At 42.3% G+C, this 21,673-nt stretch overlaps 1 protein-coding gene across 27 annotated transcripts in view; it reads right to left on the minus strand.

Moving 5' to 3' along the window:
• Positions 1-21,673, minus strand: part of Cadps (calcium dependent secretion activator) — a 436,391-nt gene that overhangs the window by 300,390 nt on the left and 114,328 nt on the right. For all 27 annotated transcript variants that reach the window (XM_050161168.1, XM_050161171.1, XM_050161161.1 and 24 more), the window contains one exon: positions 21,289-21,621. In XM_050161168.1, the coding sequence (XP_050017125.1) occupies positions 21,289-21,621 (333 nt within the window). The remainder of the gene's footprint in view (positions 1-21,288; positions 21,622-21,673) is intronic.

The following is a 21,673-nucleotide window of genomic DNA, read 5'->3' on the forward strand; positions in this document are numbered from 1 at the left end:
GTGGGACATGGCAGCGTGCAGGCAGATGTGGTGCTGGAGGAACAGCTGAGAGTTCTATAGCTTGCAGGCAGTAGGAGGTGGACTGTGATACTAGTGGTATCTTGAGCACAAAAAACCTCAAAGCCTGCTCCCACAGTGACACACTTCCTCCAACAAGGCCACACCTCTTAATACCACTCCTTAAGAGCTTATGGGGGCAAATGTATACAACATACTTTTTTTTTTTTAATGTGGGTTATGCAGTTCAAACTCATCTTCTTGCAGGCACTTCACCCACTGAGCCATTTCCTTAGTCTCACAATTTCATCTGGACACCCTACATGTGTTATCCTGTATATGTTCTAGAGAAAACACACATGACAGAGACAGACTCCCTGTCACCTGTACTAACTGTAGCCCTAATTAACCATCTTCCCTTGACTGAGCTGCTTAACAGTGTGCCTCACTTTCCCCTATTATTCAAAAAGGGATGGAGCCAGTTGCAACCTCACAGGGGTGAGTGGTGATTACATTAGTTAACATATTCAGAATGCACACTGCCTGGCAGGCAGGAGCCCTGCTGTTTGCCGTGGCTGTTAACAATGAGTTCGCCTCACATGTGGCACTCATGAGTAAGTCTGTACTAATCTCTGCCCCAATCAGGTTGCAGAGCTGTCACTGTCCCGAGTTATGTTGTGTAACCCCCCCCCCCCCCAGCAGCAGAAGAAGCAGCAACAGGCAAAGCAGGGGTTTGCTGAAGCATGCTACCAGATATTATTCAGTATTGCTTGTGACCTGGATTAATTATCTCCCTTCCGCACTTCAGAGGTGGGTGGAGTCACCAACACATGTGCCATCTGCCTAGGGTACCAGGGCTAGAACAAGCCAGCATCTGTGTTCAACGACTAGGACTCAACACTTTGCCAAAGTGCTTCCTCATTGATGGCTGAGAGGACAGTCTGGTGTCCCTGTGGAGAAAACCACCACACTGATGGGCCAGGAGACCAACAAGCAAGGGAGGCCCAGAGTGGGCCTCTGTAAAGCGCTGTGCGTGGATAACTGGAGATGGGATAGGGAAGAAGGGTTAGCCATTCTGGCCCCATCTACTGTCGATGGCAGTGCTTGGTAGGATGCCCCTGGTGAGGAAACGACCACAGCTCTGAGGACAGACTTCAGAATTCTTCAGGTTGCGAGAACACCGCAATTTCCTTCTTGATCTTCAGTATATAAATAATGTATTCATAATTCTTCCTCAAGACTGAAACATGCGCATTTGTGTGTTAGGTCACTTACTTGAGACAAGGTATTGCTGTGTCGTCCAGCTTGATTTGACCTTGTACTGACCAGGCATCATCTCCCACATTCTGAGTTTCTAAGCATGAACCATATCATCTGGTCCCAGATTCAAATTCTTGGCTTTGCTATGTTTCAGTGTGAAAAAAAAAAAAAAACCTATGGTTCTGGCTGAACCAGAGAGCTACAGCATCCAGGAAGTACAGAAAATAACCACAGGCCCTCAGTGAATGAGGCCTGAGTGTGGATATCAGAGGGGCTGAGACTCTGGCTGGACATCAGGAGCTATGCGCTCAGCCTTTCTTGGAGGAGGTCTGGGGTTCCCATAGGACACGAGTTATGCTCCTTTAGAAGATCTAATTGGCTTTATCCATAACTACAGGATCTAAGTCTTTTGAGTTTCTAATTAAGCAGGCGTGCGCGATACCTCTGAGTGGTCCCTCGAGAATATTGATTAATGGCTAATGACAAATGATACAGGATTCTAGTAGAATTAAAAACAGCATCTATCCTCAAATAATTAACCCCTCTGCTTATGTTGTATCTTTTCTGCCAACTAACAAATCCTCAAAGTCTCCTTCTTTCTAATTATCACAGTCAGATTAGGAAAATTGCCCATAGGAGAGAGAAATCCTTGTTCTACTCCTGCATCTACCCAGTAACAAGGGTGATGGGGATAGTGATTTGGCTACATGGGTGTTCATAAAATCTACTTATTTAGTCATCAAATTAGCATATAAAGTAATGGGTTTCACTGATGAATTTTCATTTTTTTTGTTGATTTTCCTCCCCCACTCCTCAATAGCCCCCATTCTGCTCATGTATTTTCTAGTAGCTCTTTTCTCCTCTCCCCTTTCCCTAAAGACATTTCTTCTCTCACGGTTCCAGGATCTATTCTCACCCACTCCCAGACACACACACACACACACACACACACACACACACACACACACACACGCATATGCACACACACAGACACTAAAATCTTGATCTACATATGAGGGGAAGACAATATAAGGGACACACTGGCCATACCTATTTCACGTTTTTTTTTTTTTTTTTCACTTACCAGGAGCAGTGTTTACTGGTAAAAGTAATTTAAGAAACTGTTTACAATATTTGCTGAAGATGAACATGTACATCTTATGGTTCAGACCCTTATTTCAGAATGATTACTTAAAAGACATAGAAATGCCACTAACACCCATCAAAGAGCATGCAAGACAACTATGCAGACAGCAGCCCCAGCCTGAAACAACACAAATTTTTATGAACAGTAGAATAGTAAAGATTGTTATGCACTGGAATAAAACATAGATCAGGATGATGTCCTGCTCCCTGTAACAGTGTGAATACATCTGAGACAGGAAGTGATGAAAAAGAAGCTGACGTCACGTGTCATAGAGTGACCCATAATGTCATTTACAAGAGGGACCACATCAGCCCAGGAGTGCTGTGTGGGTCTCATACATTCATTGTATGAAGTTCAAAACAGTAAAGCTGATGTGCAAACATCACCAGTGGGAGGGATCTGGGGTATAAGTTGGCTTTAAAGGTCCGGTTGCTAGTTTTTCTCTGGTTTTATACTTGTCTCTCTAAGTGGTGGGCTTAAAAAAAAAGAAATGATGCCCTCAGTCTCAACGATCAGGTGGGCGGGCAAGTGGAGAATGTTCCGTGCAAATGGCACTCGGAGAAGTGGGGCTTCCTACAGGTCTGTTTTAGAGGGGCATTTTGCGAAGAGTAACATGGAAGGTTGAGAGCTTACGACAGTGAACATGCTCTTGGGTCTTTGTAGCTGTTGTCTTAAGGGACAGCAATGAATTTCACTGCCTGTCATAGAAAGCCATCATTTATCTGATGGGACCTAGATGCAGAAAACTAGGTGTGCGTATGTACGTACGTGTGTGTGTGTGTGTGTGTGTGTGTGTGCCTATGTAATGCAGACATGCGGATGGAAGCCAGAGGAGAACGACAACTCTCCTACTCTATTACACTCGGCCTTACTGTCAGCCCCCAGGGATTCTCCTATTTCTACCCCTGCCAGCATCAGGGTTATGGGTATCTGTACATAGTCAAGCATGACTCTTTTTTTTTTAAACATTTTATACTCTCTTCCAATGTCCGAGGGCACACCTGTGGTACACACAGATACATGCAGGCAAAACATATGTGTATATATATATATACATATATATATATATATGGTAATAAGTCTAAAAGAGTGGAAATTTTGATGAAGGTGTCTGCCTATACTTAGCTCACTTATGTGAGTGCGTTCTGAGTGGTGAATTGTTCTTTTATATGTTTATATGTTATGGTGTGAAGAAAGGACTCACTTGCTTTTTCTGTGTATACTTAAGCTGCTCCTATCAACTTAGAACGTCACGGTCCATTCTGTGCTTCCGTTACTCCCAAAGTTTAGCATGGCAAATACAGCACATGTTAGGTTCTATGTCCAGCAGGGAAAACCCAGACCTGCCAAGGTGAGGTGCCTGCTCAAATCACAGGCCAGCAAATCACCGGCCAGAAATCCCAAGGAAATTCAGTTCTAGAAGGCTGTGCCTGCAAAGTGCATGCTCTTTCCACTCCATTAGCGATGCTTTGGCCTTTGAGATTAGCACAGAAAGATACAGATTTTGTTATGGCATGCATACATGTCAATTATGGCACCCATACATGTCAAGACACTTTGGTCTTATTTGCACCCCTCCCTCTTTGCCCTTACAGCCGTTGCTTCTTTAACCGCTCAGCGAGGGTTGGCCTCTTTTCAGACTTCTGCTGGGAGGGAGCTTGTTACCTTTAACAATCTGCTTACGGCTTAATTAGGGAAGGCTCTCTTAAATCTAACACTCATCTCACTTTTTCCTAAAATAAATTCATTAGAATTCTTTTGAAAGTTCTCTGTGCCATCTCAGAGTGTTTGCCTTACTAGACCCTCATCCTTTGCTCTCTGCCAATAAAGTAATCCCGGTTGAAGATTTTCAGCAGCTCCCTAAACACAGGTAGAAAACTGCAGTGACAACAGGACCATTGTCACTCAGGCCATTGTTCAACTCTACGGTAACCAGAGCCGTCTCATTTATGGACAGCTTAGAAAAACCTAACTGCTTGCATTCAGATGGATGTATCATTATGCCCAGAAAACTCCTTTTCTTTTCTTTTCTTTTTTTTTTTTTTTTTTTTTGAGACAGGGTTTCTCCGTAGCTTTGCAGCCTGTCCTGGAACTAGCTCTTGTAGTTCCATCCGCCTCTGCCTCCCAAGTGCTGGGATTAAAGGCGTGCGCCACCACTGCTCAGCTCCCAGAAAACTCTAACCTATTTGGTTAGGATTACAAGCACGTTCATCTCCTACAGCTTTTTTATGTCTTCTGGAGAGCGAACTCAGGTTCCCATTTTTACAGGACAAATACTTTGCTTGCTTCATTGCATCCCCAAACCACTGCTTGTGATCTCCGCCCCCTGCAGGACTCTGCATCTGGTGTATAAAGATGCTGCATTTGCATCTGAGTGGCCTTCAAGCGAGTTGGCCACAGGATTATGAGGTGCTTGCCATGCTAAACCCAGGAAGAGAACTGGGGGTAGAGGTGCTGGTTTTCTTAGCACCCACGTTGGCATGAGCTCAGTGCTGTGCCCAGATACCTTGCAAAAGATTCTGAGCATGGTTCCCCCATGATGGAGTGATTGGAGGCACTTTCCTATGTACTGTGGGAATGGATGAATTTACTAGAAGGAAACACCAGGGAGTGGAGTGGACGGTGCCACCACTGCCTGCCTTCTAGTGGAACCCTAGATAATCTAACACAAAGCAGCTAGAACTACATTCTTTATTATACAATATGTTAATCATGTTTCTGCGAGAGAGATGAAAGCTACACTTCTAATTAACTTTCATAAACCGGAACTCATATCCCTTTGATCTTGGCAGGGGCCCACTCAATGCCAGGTACACGCATCTCCACACAACAAAGATGCCAGGGTCGATGGAAAATGAGGAAACTCATTCTTAAAGATAGAATCAAATTAGCAACAAATCTGGTTCCATGGGAACCAGCAAGGGCAATGAGGCCAGGTGTGCAGCAGGGCATACTCTAGAGTCCAAGGAAATCTACTCTAGACACACATCCAAGGATTTGTTTTATCCTGCAAGTCTAGAAGAAAGCTCAATTAAGCTTAATGATAAATTGTCTTATTTAAAAAGTGTTATTGGTTTGAGACTTTTTTTTTAAGTTTTTATGCTTTTTTCCCCTGCATTTGAGTCATATAGCATATTCAAAATTGAAATTAAAAAGCTCGTAAATTAAAGATTGTACCTTTGTCTTTAAAAATATTTTGTTGCTTTAAAATTTTATTGTGTGTGAGTGTGTGTGCATGTGAATTTGTGCATGTGTGTGTATGTGTGCATGTGTGTGAGTGTGTGTATGAGTGTGAATTTGTGCATGTGTGAGTATGCATGTGTGTGCTTCTGTGTGTCTTGTACATGTATGTCTGCACATGACACAGTGCACACAAGGTCAGAGAACAACCTGTGGCTTGGTTCTCTTTTTCTAGCACTGGGGCACCAGGAGCCAGCTCAGGTTGTCATGAGGTCATCAGGCTTGCCCAGAAGAACTGTTAAATACTGAGCCATCTGACCCACTCTGTTTTCTCTCTTTGTTGTCCCTTCTTTGCATTTAATAAGGCACACACATTTCTTCTGCATGACATTTTATTTGTACGTATAGTACAGATATCAGTGAAATCATAGAGCATCCTTTTTGGTTTAGATGTTTTCTTTCAGTGTAATGTCAATGGGATTTATCCCTTTTGTTGAACTTAACAATTAGGGTTTTTGTTTTGTTTTGTTTTAATGTGCCTTAGTTTCTGCAATATTACAGTTGATACATTTTCTGGTATCTGAATATTTATGCATTCCAATCTTTAGCTATTAGGAATAAAATGATTACAAATGTCTATGCACAAATCTTTTAGTGGGCAAACATACTCATTTTGGGGCATTACAGTATAAAACTGCTGTGCATTCTCCACAGCAATGAAAAACAACCCCGTTACTTCACTCTGATAAGAAGCCCCTTTTGAAGTTAGGCTATGTATAAGAGTATAATAGTTAATGTGATTGTCAAGGGAATATACAATTAATTGAACATACTATGTAGTGATATCCAATAACTAGTAATGGCATGTCCAGACATGTTCCCGGAGGAAACTGTATAATTACACAAGAGACATGAAGAGAAGTATTCATGGTAACATTTTTTGTGCAGTTCCAAAGATAACTGGAATGTCTTCACTACTTCAATAAATGACAGAGAACAAACAATGAGATGTCTAGGAAAGCGAGCGTATTTAGCTGAGTGCAGCAATATGAACGAATCTCTTCAGTGTAGGGACTCAAAGCCAAGCAATTCTGCTCTGCATTATATTCATGAAGATTTAAAGGAATCGCAGCAACTGGAGAACAAAGAGACCATAAGAGGATCATTTAGGGTGGTACAGGGATCTACATAGGAAGGAAAAAAAGACAAGATCTCCTGAGTAAATTGGAAACATGGGGGGTCATGGGAGATGGAAGAAGGGGAGAAAAGAGGAAGGGAGGGGAATGAGGAAAAAAGTATACTCAATAAAAACAATTAAATAAATTTTAAAAAGAGAAAAAAAATGAAGAACCCTCAGGAGTACACAGACTGCTAATGAATGCGGTGTGCCAAGAGACACACGGGAGAGACAGAGCAAAAGCAGGAGCGTTTGTGTTTGACGGATTGTGAGGGGCTGGGCTTCAACCACATCATGAGGATTTACCACTACGTGGCCAAAGTCTATGACGTTGTTGGTGATGCTGGCCTGAGCGCCATTTTGTTTACATTGACTGCTACTCATAATCAAAGACAGCAGAATGTTTGAGGCCATGGGCACGCCCAGGTGTTCATTTTCATCCTTTCTTTCCCAGTACTTTAATCCTTTATTGTTCCCAGGAGCTTTACCTGGCATATGGCTCTCCATCTTGAGCCTACCCATGCTAGGATTCTTTGTAATAGATGTGGTCATAGAACTAAGTTCCTGCCATTGGCACCTGGGCCAAGCAAGGAAACAGCCGGGTGACATCCTTAAAGGGTGTCTTAGTTAGGGATTTTATTGCTGTGACCAAAAGCAACCTGGGGAAAAAGGGTTTTAGTTCATAACACTTAGGTCACACTCCTTCGCAGAGGGAAGTCAGGCCAGTGACTTGAGGCAGAAACCTGGAGGCAGGAACTGAAGCAGAAGCCATTGGGTAATGCTGCTTACTAGTTTGTTTCTAATGACATGCCCAGCCTATATTTTAGACACCTCAGGGCACTTGTACAGGGATGGCACCTCCCAAAGCAAGTGGGGCCTTTCCATATCAATCACTGATCCAAAAAAACAAGTCCCCAGAGACTTTCCTGCAGACTAATCTCAGGGAGGCATTTTCTCAATTATGATTCCCTCTTCCCAGATATGTCAAGGTTTGTGTCAAGTTGACAAAAAACAGTCAGCACCCAGGCAGCAGCTTGCCTGTCACTTCCTAAGGTGGCAGTCAGTGTACTGCTGGCAGAAGGACTCAATTGTACACACACGGACAATACCTTAGGAGGTGGTGCCGCCATGAAACTGTAGGGTCACTAGTTAAGATGTTCTCATTAGAGAAAAAAAAACTTTTTGGGTTCTTTAAGATACAGAAAGTCACACAGGCAGCTTGACCTATATGATCTAACTGACGTGATATTAATGTCCCCGTTTATGGAGAAGGGGACAGCTCTCACAGGTATGCCATTGGAAACAATATGAATAGTAAGGATCATATAAGGGAGTTAGCCTGGCTAAGTCTAAGTTCTAAATCTGCCATTTGTGACACCCTTGATCCACCCTTCACCCATCTGCCTGTCGCTTCCACCACCTTTAAAGGAACAGATGATGCTCCTCTTCCCGCATCGTAAGGGAGCTATAAAGGTCAAATAAAAATGTGACAACTCTATAACCACATAAAAGCAGAATATCAGTACAGAGAGAAAAACATTTCTAAAAAAACCTTACTTTTCAAAAAATTAAAAACAAACACTGTTGATACCAATGGGTTTCTGAATAAATAGCATGGCATAGGATTTAACAGATTACTTCTTTGGCAGGTAGGATCTGGGAATTCTGCTTATGCTGACTCCCTGGATAGTTTGCAGGCAGCTGCACGGAGACAACGCCAAGGATGTTCCGGTTCAACTTCCCTAACTCTTTAGCTCCACAGTTTTTCCATTGCATTCCTTAGAAAAACCCCACTGCTAAGTCCAATCCTATGGAAGGTGTTAAGCGTCATTACACAGAAAGATTTAATTGCTACCTTTCCTTCTGACTTTAAAAGAAGCTACGGAGTCGGAAAGAGCAGGCAAGCTAAGAACTCAATAGGAAAGGGTTTTTTTCTAGAGTAGTTTCTATTCTATAATGCATATGTGGGTAATTTGCAGAAATCCAAGAAGCAGGCTAACAGCCCCTCCTGACTGCAGACCTTCAAAAACAGAATAAGAAAGTCACAGAAGCTTCCGTAGCCAGTGATTTCTTTCATCTCTTTGCTGAATAGATGAGATCTGTCAGACTCTCACACGCCAGTAGCAGCTTCTTATTATCCTCAGACTAACCCTAGCCATGCAACTCCACCCCGGTGATCTGCACATCCCTCTGGGAAGTAGAAACACTTCTTCTCAGCTGCAGCCTGGTGATCTGCTCACAGGCTCACTCCTCCGTAAACCAAGCTCGGTGCCTTCCTTCCTTCCTTCCTTCCTTCCTTCCTTCCTTCCTTCCTTCCTTCCTTCCTTCCTTCCTTCCTTCCCCTTTCCCACCTCTTCTCTTATTCTTCTCCTTTGCTATCTTTTTCCTGAGTATGTGGTGCTTAGGGTCATGCCCACGGCAGACATGAACTCCGTCACTGAGTTTCATTCCTGCCCCTCACAGATTTTCTTCTATCGAAAGCTGCTAGTCTTCTGGCAGACCTTCCGACCTCAGCCTGGGAGTCAAATCCCAGAGCCACTTTGCCCACACACTCTCTAGTGGTACCATTTTTCTTTGCCCTCTTGGTCGGCATGTCTTTCTTCACAGCCCTTATCTCTATCCACAGGAATGGTATTTGTTGACTTTATTTTTCTTGTCTTGTGCATTAAATAGTCCCTTTGTGATACAGAGACCTTGTTATTCCCTTGAACACTGTGAAATGAAAGGCTGGACTCCTAGTAAGCATGTGCATGGATGGATGCTATTTATTGCCATGGAAATATGCAGTTTGCACACTTAATGTCCCTCTCATGCCGGCTTACCACAAGGATATCCTGGCGTTTTTGTAACCAAGCCTATATTTTAAGATGGGAAAGCCAGGCTTCCTCATCTCAGGGCAACAGCATGAAGCACCAAATGCCTCTTAATGGCAAAAAGAATCAGAGTGAGCATGTTCTCTGAAATGCATTTGTAATGATAGATATTAAGCAATCTCTCCATTCTGACAATGATGGGCCTTGTCTTTCTATATTTCTTAGAAGTTCTCTAAGGACAATAATACTTTGTCATAGGGGCTGGAGAGATGGCTCAGTAGTTAAGAGCACTGGCTATTCTTCCAGAGGATCCAGGTTCTATTCTCCATAACCGCATGGCTGTTAACAACAATCTGTAACTGTAGGTCTAGGGGATTTTCTACCCTCTTCTGGCATCCATGGGTACCAGGCAAAGTACATAGACATACATGTAGGCAAAACACCCCCACACATAAAATTCCCTCCCCCCCCAAAAAATTCAAAGGATTTCCACATAGAAGAATCTCAATTTTTTTTCTTTTTTTTTTCATTTTTTTTTTCAATTTTCTTTTATCAAAAAAATGTACTAGTAGAAGTCAGTGAAGTGTGTTGAACATATAAAGTTGGCCCTCTATAACCATAGGTTCTGCATCTGTGGATTCAATCAACCACAGAATGAGAATATTAAAACAAAATACTCTGTCTGCATTGTTTCCTAACAATATAGTCTAACAGCAGCGTGCATAGCATTTACACATCCTGAGTAATCATGAGCCATCTAGAGGTGATTTAAAGTATCATGGAGGATTGCAGAGGTTACATGCAAACACTATGCCATTTTATATGAGAGGTTTGAGCATCTGCATGTTTGCATCTACATAGTGTCTGAAACCATTGCCTTGGTGACAACTGCATTTATTTTAACCAGTTACACACTAAGACATATTGACAACACTCATGCCTGAGGGATTATGATAGATTCCAAACGTGGCAACCATTCTTCCTTCTGCGGCTGGCCATATGTAATGTGGATTTATAACTCCTCCAGTCATGACATGACATCTGCTCCCTCCAACCTTGAGGTCTTGTCTCTCTCTGCCATTTCCTATAGGTTGTGGGTAGAAGCAGTACCGAGACAGATCGGAATGAGACCTCCAGAGGCTCTGGACTCTTCTACTTTGTCACTGAGAAACCTGTCCCCTGGCCAAGTAGAGAAATCCAGTCTGTGACCTCACCCCAGCAGAAATCACGCTAGATCACACCATGGATGGATATTGGATCCCCATCAAACCCACAGCAAAAGAGAGATCCGTAAGGATAGCAGTGACCAGAAGAACCAGCCAGGTCTCCTGAAGACTTGTGAGCAGCAACAAACAGGTTTGAGATACTGAGTTGCTGGGGTTAGTTTATTATAAAGAACCAGCTGACTAACAGGGACAGGCACACAAGAGCAAAGTGAAGAGATAGCTCGAAAGGAAAGGGTCTTGTAGTTTCTGATGGGCTTTGCCTTTTGCCTCTGCTAGGTAGGGAGTTTGTATGTCAGGTTCCTTAATCTACTCAGCTTCCAGGCTTACTCTTGGATGATAAGGAAAACTACCACTCCCCAGGTCTCAAACCATTATACTTTGTACCCATCTTCTTCATGAAAACACCACAGAGAAAGACTGAGTTAACACATCAGTCCTAACACAAAGAAGCAAACACAAATAAATCAGGTTGAATACAGAGAATTCGAGAGAGAAAGGGAACAGACTTGATAAAGGAAGTTGCCACTGTGGAGAGAGGCTGGCAATTAGCTAGGACCCATAAGTGTAAACTTATTTTAAATGCTTTTTATGTTCATTATTGCCACAATCAAGTCAGATAGTAAACTATCTCGAACTCAGTGACATATCAACTTGTATTTATAATCATGTCCATGAGCTTATGAATTGGCTGGGGATTTGCTAGTCTAGAATGGTAATGGCTATGGGCTGGGTTGGCTTGGTTCTAGATTATAGGATAAGTCATTTTAAATTCATGTGTCTTGCACTGAGGCCCAGGTTTGGAACACGAGTTACTTATGCTTTGACTTTTTAGGAAGACAACCAAGTGTACGAATTGGCAGCCAGATATGTCAAGCCCTCTCTACTTTAGGTCCATTGATAGCTCAGTAACAAAGCGAGTCTGAGAGTGAGGGTCAAATACAGGGGGTAGAGAAGTAGCTCACAAGCCATGACTGCGTGTTCAAACGTAATTCAGGAGAAGGAAAGAACAGAGGCCAATTATTCAACCAAACACACTATATTTATAGTACATTTTTTTTCTATTTCTTTTCTGCCATTGGGCAGAGAAGATAATTGACATCTCAGATAATCTCTGCTCATTCAACTCAAGCAGCCTCCTTATCGTTCAGTTCCCAGCCAGTTCCTTTTCTGCGGGGCTGTGACTGGCCAACCAAACACATCATTCCCTGAGGTGTGCAAGCCATTCAGCAGCTGAAGCTATACTCTGTTGCCTCCCACCGCCCATTGCCATTGCCCTTAACCACCTAGCCTAGATGAGAGATACAAACCAGATCTAACACTCACCATTAAACAGATACCCACTGCAGTTACCATGAACCAAGCCACAGAATTGAATTCTCAGCTGATTTTTACTCTACAATTTTTTAGAAAAAAGAAAAGCAAGCTATATAAAAGAGACTCATAAAAAAAAACTAAGTAAAACTCATGAATACTTATCTTCCTAGGGCAAAGACAGATGAAATAACTTCCTAACGCTCCCAGTCGTCTGCATCTATGGAAAAGATATATGATGTCTGTATGTTTAGAAAGTACACCTCAATATGTTCAACCAAATCAGCTAAGAGAGTTCAATCTTGCTTTGCAATCCTAGCTCTGCTACATAGCTGTTGACTTTGGGAAAGGGTTTATTCTCAACCCCCATCCCATTCTCTCTGTTCCATTGCCTCCCTCCTTCCCTTCCTTCCTTCTTTCTTCCCTCTTCCTTCCCTCTTCCCTTTTTTTTCTATTTCTCTCTGACCCTAGTTTTAGCTTCATTTTTAAAATATCTTCCTTACAGGGGCTGGAGAGAGGATCAGCTTCTGCTCTTGCAAAAGGCATGGTTTCCTTCCCTGTCCTCACATCAGCTCACAACCCCAGTTCCAAGAGATTCAATGCCCTCATGTACTGACAAGCAGGCAGGCAGGCACACACACACACACACACACACACACACACACACACACACACAAATTAATAAATAATTGAAAATGTCTACCTTAAAGACAAATTATAAGGAATTTATATAAATATAAATAAATATATTTGTAGCTGGACTTAGCATCTCACACATAGGAAATATGTGACAGTTATTTCTGTTCAAACAGGAGGTAGGAAAGCAGGCAGATCCCAAGACCTCCACTGACTGAGTCGAGCTTACATGACTAGCATAGAACTCATCACCATCTTGAAAGGAAAAGAAACAGATATTTTTACTGAGAGTTTCAGAAGGGGATTTAAAGAAAAAGTTGGAACCACAAAATATAATTGGTATATTAGACTCCACTGACCGGGCTTCTGAAAATTCCAGGTCTCAGTCATCTGAGGAGGAGGAGGCAAAAGGTTGTAGGGATTCTGGGCTGGTGATACATCTCAAAAGGTAGATAGCAAGGTGCAATTTGCAGGATTTGGGGGGTGGCTATGTAAGAGGCTTCATCATTTGGCAAGAGGTATAAAAAGTAGAAAACCATCTTAATGTCTTTTTTTTTTTCTGCAACTGTATTTCTTTAACACCTTTGGTTACGGCTCTGCACTTTACTTCAGTGCCTGAGAAAGGACCGAGGAAGCAAGCACACTTACGATTCCTTTATGGAGACAGACAGAAGGGGGTAATGAAATTTTTAGGCAGTTTGGAAGTCTGCAGAGAAACACCCAGTTCTTTGCTTCTTACATGAAGGATACCTTCTGTCCTCCAATTTCAACTTTCTATGGCTATTAGTTTTCTGGTAACATTGGGTACCATGGTAATATTTGACTATGTACTCAGGAACAAATGAGGAAGAAATAGGGGAAACCATGATATATTCTTGAAAACTGTATTGCTTTCAGTTCCCTCATCTGCAGTGCCTTTAACTTTGTCCCCACAAACTGAGTAGAATTTTCCCATACATTGCATGCACCTTGATCTCTTTAAGTTCTGTTTGCCAAGATGGAAGTACATGTGATAAACAAAGCCATTTAATATCAGAAAGCCCACCAAACAGCTAACAACTGTTAGAGATGGTGCATGACTTCAGAAAGGTGAGATTTAATTTCTGTTTCTCTTTGATCAGCCATGTGATGAGAGAGGCAGGCTAAATGTGACCCAAAGGAAAGCTCAGTCCTAGAACACTGTGGCCCTTTACTTGCTATATCATGCTATACAACCCTACTGGCAGGCGGGCTGAAGTCATAGACCAACCGGTCTTGTAGTGGCTTGAATGCAAACTTGTCCCATATAGTTTCATCTGTCTAGATACTCAGTCCCCAGTTTGTAAGACTAGGGGAGATTCTTATGGGGAGATGTTGGAGGAAGGGAGATACTGAGGGCAGGCTTCACCCCACTTCCACTCTGCTTCCTATTTGTGGTTAAGATGTGATCTCTCAGATTTCTGATTCTGCTGCCGGGCTTTCCTGCCATGACGGACTCTTGCCCCTCTGCAGTTGTAAGCCAAAATGAACTCTTTTCTGTTAGTTGCTCGTTGCTATGGCATTCACAGTTATCAGAAAAGAAGTGGATGCAGGCCTTGTTTTTGTTTTCTCTTGCTGTGGCAAAAGCAGTTTAAAGAAAGGCTGTATTCTGACTGAGGGTTTGTGGTCTGGTCTGCCATGGTGGGGAAGCCAGGGCATCAGGAGCCTGAAGTCACTGGTCACATGTCACCCTCAGCCAGAAAGAGAGAGATGATGTTTGTATTTCGCTTGCTTTCTCCTTTTCATAAAATCTAGTATCCTAACCCAGGGAAGAGTGTTACCTGCAGGGAGCAGACTTTTTTTTTTTTTTTTTTTAAATCTCAGTTAGCTTAGCTAAGGCAGCTCCTCAGAAGCATCCCAGAAACTTCTCTCCAGGGAATTCTCGATTTCATGAAGTTGGCAATTGAGAGTGATCACCAAAGACCACTATTCCATTTTGCCTAACCAGAAAGAAAGGAGCATACACACACACGCGCACACACGCCCTTGTGCAACAGGAGTGTTTAAGCCCATGGAGTTTCTCCATTTAGACTTCTATTGACACTGGGTTGTGTGTTTACTTGAGTCAGGCTTTGGCTACATATTGAATGTCAGAGGTTGGTATAAGGTGGTCAATCAGAAGCTATGGCTCTTGATCTCAAATTGTCTAGAGCATGGATTCTTAAACGTTACGTCATGACCCCGTCCACTCAAGGTCTCGTAGCTGGTAAAAGCTTTCTGAATGCATAAAATGAAAAAATAGTGAAAAATGAATGCATAACAAATCCAACGAGCTTGTTGTAACACCTGCCTATAGAACCGGGCGTCTTTCTTGTAGCCTTCATTCTCAACACATAACATGTCAACTTTGCCCCAAACATACCATCGTGCCGTGCAGTGCTAACAACTACTGCCTGGAATGTTTTGGATCAGTTGAAGGACTGTTGTATGTTGGAAATTACAGTGCTTTTACCTACAGAGTTTCCTGATTTCTGTGGAACCGTCATGGTTTAATTATAGAAGCCAAAAATCTCTATGCCTTTTATGAATGTCATTCCTCAGCGTGTATCCATCTTTGGTTTATGTTATGTTAGCACACTTGATTTTAAAAAGCAGTCTGAATCATTGAGTTGAGTTTCACAGAATCTATTTAGTTCATTTGGCTTTGGGTTAGGACAGAATTGCCAGCTTTCTGAAATGGCCCAAACATATTTTAGCCATTTTGCATTGTCTTATATATTTATGCGAAGCGGTGTTCTCAGCACTGACGATTATAAATCAAAATATTGATCAGTTGTGATAACTGTTGATGGTGCTTTGTCTAGTGGCACCAAGCATTAAGCCAAGATTTAATGTTTTGTGTGTAAAAATAAGCACGTCTCTCTCATTAGCACACACATTTTCATTCATCTGTAGCAAGTGGCAAAATTATAAGCTTAACAAAGAGTTGTTCTAAAATAATTTCTTCATGATTTATCTTTCAGTGCGTGTTTGATTTGTATACCTGTTTTGCATAGCTATGTCCTTGGGGTTGCATGATAATGTCTTCGGTGGAGGGGGAAGAAGAGATCAGGAAGGTGATGGAACCACACAGAGCACTATCCTGGTCAGAAGGGAAACAAAAGGACCCTTAAAGAAGTCCATTCAGCAGGGAGGCGAGGGAGATCCTCTTTTACATTGTGCACAAAAGAACTAGTCCCAGGAACAACCAGTGCGACCTTAGGACGACCCAGAATGAGAAATGCCCCGTGATAGTCCCTCCTCCCATCCCAGACAGAGCTGATAACTCGCTTCTCATCAATGTTTGATAGAAAGAATGAAGAGTTTTTCGCAGATGTCAAAGTCTTAATCACTTGAATTTAGAGGAGATTTATCCTGGGTGACTGACTTAATCCCCTTTAAAAGCAAGTCTGAAACCCAGGGATCAGGAACAGCAAGAGTCTCCCCAGTGATAACTCTGAATACAGTCTCAAGGACATGAGTTGTGTCACCAATGTGAAGGAGCTCAGGGGAGGATCCCTCCCTGCTGAGCCTCCAGATGAAAGAGGCTCTGGGTGATACCTTAAGTCCAGTCTTGTGAGACCCTAAACAGAAAATCTGAAGAGAGATATCTGGTTTTCTGGCCTAGAAAAGAGTCTGAGTTTAATAATAGGAATAACACAAAGTATGCATTGAAGCTACTAAATTGATGGTCTATTACATTGTTACAACAATGTAACAAACATATATAATATCCAAGCATAGTGGGACTCCTAAAATCAGCAGGAAGGGAGGGATGGGCAAATAAGACCATTGGACTCATGCCAAAGGACATTCTGTGGCAATGTAGGAGTCTAGACATTGTTTCTAGACCATCACAAATGATGCTGGGGTCACAATTCAATGCTTTAAAAGTCTGTTGAGACTATGAATAAGTAATACAAGCATGTTTGTAAATAGAATTTCTAGACTACCATTACAATAATGTATTCCAAGATTTTAAAGAATTTTAACAAAAGTTTATTGTAAGACCATTCTATACAAAGAACTTTATTGTTCTTAGAGGAATAAAATTGGCGGTTAAGAAATAGAGCCAGCACCAAGAAGCAAATTTTCAGTCAACGCATCTTTAGGGAACTTGCGACCCAGGGAAAAGCTATGCTGTTGTGCGGAGATTACGGACTCTGTAATGAGGTATGATACAACCCAGCAATCTGGGTCACAGCTGACAGCCTGATAATTTGAGGTTTCTCTTCAGAGTCCCATAAACTATGTGAAAAGCTGTCAAGTGTTAATCAAGTCTAAGGCATTCAGTAATAAGATAAAATGCACCATCAGAGGCCGGATGGTTTGAAGGAAATGAAACAAAATGTTAAGAGAATTAGAATAGTGATGAAGAACTCGGTATTGGAAATGTGAAGGTATTTATAGATTAAGAGATCACATTCCATGTGTCCTCCAGATAGATCTGACAACACTCAATGAATTTATAAGTGACCAAAGCCATCTCCTGACAGCAGGAGCATTCATGTATACACAGGGCCCACTGGACACAGATGATGGCTCTGGAGAGGGCCAGAGATATACTGTTGACGGTTCCGCTGTTAACATGTGATCAGTATGGCACTTTCCAAAAGTCTGAGTTGAAGTCAGAGGAAACAATGTTCCTACTCATCCATATCCCTTCAACAGCAGCACACTTGTAAGAATGCACCATTGTTTCTTCTAGCACATAAACACATAACTATATGGTGTTTTTTTCTTGTTGTGTAGATGCATGTGTGTGTGTGTACTTATGTATGCATGTGAAAGTGTGTGTGTGTGAGTGTGTATGTGTGTGTGTGTGTGTGTGTGAGAGAGAGAGAGAGAGAGAGAGAGAGAGAGAGAGAGAGAGAGAGAGAGCATGCATGAGTGTTTATGGGTGAATGTCTGTGTGAGTGTGTCTGAATGCAGATGGAGGTCAAAGGCAAGCTTTGATGCTGTTCCTCAGGTGCTACCCACCTTGCTGGTTGAGACAAGGTCTTTCATTAGGATGTGGGAATCAAAACTTAGGCTAGATTGGTTTGTCAGTGATTCCCCAGGGATCCTTCTGTCTCCTGTCTTCTGTTATAATTGTGTGCCATAATGCTTTCCTTTGCCCTGATGCTGGGGTTAGTTTGCATGCTTCAGAAGGGAGCACTGTGTGAATGGAGCCATCTCCCCAGACCCTGCAATGTGCTTTTCAAGAGCAATGTTCACACATTTTAGAATGATGTAATTAAGAATAATTTGTAACGTTAAACACAAGTATAGCAAATGACAGATCAACTGGGCATATGATTGACAGATGAGAGAAAAGGGGAGAGTGATTGTATCTTCAAAATACTTGCATTACTTGGTCGTTAGGACCAGTAACAGCCTTGGATTTTATGAAGGGGAAGCAGGACAGTCATTGTTTCATTGCTTAGATGATGCTATGGATCTCAGAGAGATCACCTTGGGTTTGTGAGTTAGTGTGGGAATTCAACACAAGCGATCAGGCAGGTGCTTCCCGAGCACTAAGAAAAATGAAAGCAATACTGACATCATAATGGGTTGTCAATGATCTCACAGTGGATATTAGGTGGGATCTGAACAATATTTTTCCCAAGGTCAATCCACACATTCTCACACAAAATGGACCATTAAACAATTCCATATGCAAATAGAGAAATTATTGGAATGGTGCCTCACTTTCTTCCGTGTTTTGATAGACAGCCTCGTGTTATAACAGACAACAACTGATTCAGAATTGATATAACTACTCTTTCAAAGATTCCACCTCTTTTTTGGGAAGAGATTGGCAGTCACTGGCAGCTTCTCAGAGAGGGACATCAGTGAAACTTGCAAAAAACAGCTCCTGAAAACAGACGACAGCTTTCCCTCAAAAGCACCAAGCATGAGAGGAAAATGCTGTGTACATTTTGGAAGCACCTAGGACTTGCTTGTCTTTTAAGGATACAAAGGCATAGAAAATGTAAAACTAAACAAGAAAAAAAGGTCACTGGCTGAGGACGAAATCAACTCAATTCCGTATCCTGGCTCTTGTGCATTGGCAGTGTTCTGTAAAGTTATGACTCTTGGTAACAGGGAAGTCCAGTGTCCTCTCTGGCCTGCTTATGCACTCTCCCAGGAAGTGGGGAGAGACAGTAAATGCTGTCTATCTTTCGTGGCAGCTCAGGCATACATTAGGTGGAAGTTGCTCTGGTCAGTGTAGCATGATTTGGGGAGGATGGCATTAGAGACTGTCCCCCACTCTCACTATGTCAGAGCACTGGCTGTTCCGGCTGATGTTGCACATCTTCAACACAAGATCTAAGAGGGCTTAGTGGGGATGGGTTTCTATTTTAGTAGCGGTGTTTTACTTTAATGAGTATATTTTTTACAAAGCAAAACTAGTACATCAAAGATGGAGTCTTGCATGCCTTACTCCTGAAGGTAAAGATGAGCCAAGAAAGAAAGTGCATTTGAGCAGGTATAGTAAGACCTACCAGATCGATCGTTAGACATGCTAACCTTGGACATGGCAATGGCATGAAGACTCAATACCAACAACTGAAGATTAGAAAATCATTCAGAAGGCCATTTTCTCCACTTTCTACTGTTTTCACTACTTATTTGCTGAGGTTTGTTGTTGTTGTTATTTGTTTCTATCTATAAGACAAACATATGCTTAAGACAGAAAGTTTAGAAAGGGTAGAAAAGCACAAAGGGGAAAAAATAAAAACCAAGTCCAGTGCTTCCTCCTAAAGAAGGCACCATCAACTCTGTACTGCTCTCGCCTCCCTGCCCATAAAAAACACAGGGATAAGTGCCTGGTTAATTTCAGAGTACCAGTTTTGACCAAGCGAGAGTTAGTGAACACTTTAAAATGGGGTGTGTTCTTTAACTCTTACCGCATGAGGTACATACCATCGTAGGATTCTACCAACATTTAACTCTGTATATTTTCAAATCAACACAATGAGGGTTGCAAAACCCCAAGGCCTCAAAGCTAGTGAGAAGTCAGAAGAAGAGTCTGTGAGGCAGATTTGCACTGATAGATCTCAGCTAACCATTACAGTGGTTCCCTTTAGCCTGCCGCAGGGCCTAGAGTTGACCCAGGGAAACTAGAGCAAGGTTCAGTGATTCTGACTGCTGTTACGGGAGAATGGACAACATAGTTACCAGCAAGGGATGCCCTTGTTTGAGATTCAAGTTCCTGGGCTGGCCCCAGGTTGAAACTCTCTCGGAACATAGCTGGAGTGTGCTTTTCTTTTCTTTTCTTTTTTAATTGATTTTATTGAGCTCTACATTTTTCTCTGCTCCCCCCTGCCTCTCCCCTCCCCTCCCCTCCAACCCTCTCTCATAGTCCCCATGTTCCCAATTTACTCAGAAGATCTTGTCTTTTTCTACTTTCCATGTAGATTAGATCCATGTAAGTCTCTCTTAGGGTCTTCATTGTTGTCTAGGTTCTCTGGGATTGTGATTTGTAGGCTGGTTTTCTTTGCTTTGTTTAAAAACCACTTCTGAGTGAGTACATATAATAATTGTCTTTCTGAGTCTGAGTTACCTCACTCAATATGATGTTTTCTAGCTACATCAATTTGCCTGTAAATTTCAAGATGTTGTTATTTTTATTTTTTTTTTTTTGCCATGTAGTACTCCATTGTGTAAATGTACCATATTTTCCTTATCCATTCTTTGGTCAAGGGGCATTTCGGTTGTTTTCAGGTTCTGGCTGTGATAAACAATGTTTGTCTATAGCCATACCACCCAGAATGCACCCGATCTCACCTGGAGTATGCATTTTAACATGCTTTCAAGGGTCACACACAAAGTAGCTCAAAGCCATGTGAAGTAAACTCTATGAGTATTTGCTGAGGGAATAGGTAGCACCAGATGGATATGTAGGAAATCATAATCTCCCATAGCTTGCTCTCCAAGCCTCTGTCCAGGGGAAATACAGGTCTCTGTGGCGGTAATACCAAGAAGAACCCAAAGTCCATCTCTCACTCTGATGCACTCAGAGATTCAGGATGTGACTGAAGTGGGCTATGATTCAATGCAAACTTGAGCAGGATTTCTGTGTCATTCACTCTGGACACCCAGGCTTTGGGTCTAGTTCTCTTTTTAGCTTGAAAAACAAGAATCCTGCATATACTACCCTGAATATAATACCCACTTTAAGGCAGAATCCTCACTGTAATAAAGTCATAATGTAATAAAATAATAAGGTCATAGTGTTGATTGCTAGCTCTCTTGTACACCAAAGCTACACCATTAATACAGGACCTACTTACCTTTCAGCCGTAATGAGGACAGTCATAGGATCCATGAGACCAGAAGGGCTCACAGTTCAGAATCTTTTAATATCTGATAAAACCACAATTATAATCTAGTCTTCAATAAAGTTAATCATAAATTGATCTTATATAGACTTCAATAAAGTCATCAGCGCACTTACAAAATATGACTTTGAGTGTTTTCCCATCAAGAACTGGCCCCAAAAACATTATCATGGGCTCTGTTGACCCATAATTCTAGGACTAAGGAAGAGGCACCTACCTGACAGGCATTATACAGGAGCTGATGCTCAAATTTTTTGATACCAAGAATGTTCTGGAACATCTCGTATAGCTGTTCCTTGCTCAGAATCAACTCAGAAGCTGCGCTGGCTGTCATCCGGGCTTGTTGCTTCCTGGGATCCTCCTCACCACGGTAGATGGCATCAAACTTGGCCATCCAGGAGCTTAGCACGGTCTCCTTGCTGAGCCCGTCAATCTCAGGCAGGCTGCGCACCCTCTTCTCAATGTGTTTCTTGAAGACCTCCCGAGAATCGTTGGCTGAGCAGCCGCCACTCTGTACCATGCGGGCCACACGGTCACTCTTGAGGAACACCTGAGCAAGAAAGGGTCAAGGGAGATGGGTCAGCCGTGGAGGGGGTCAGTGT

The sequence above is a fragment of the Alexandromys fortis genome, unplaced genomic scaffold, assembly GCF_014885135.2.
Source record: "Alexandromys fortis isolate MF-2015 unplaced genomic scaffold, M_Fortis_MF-2015_v1.1 scaffold_123, whole genome shotgun sequence".
Classification (NCBI taxonomy): Eukaryota; Metazoa; Chordata; class Mammalia; order Rodentia; family Cricetidae; genus Alexandromys; species Alexandromys fortis.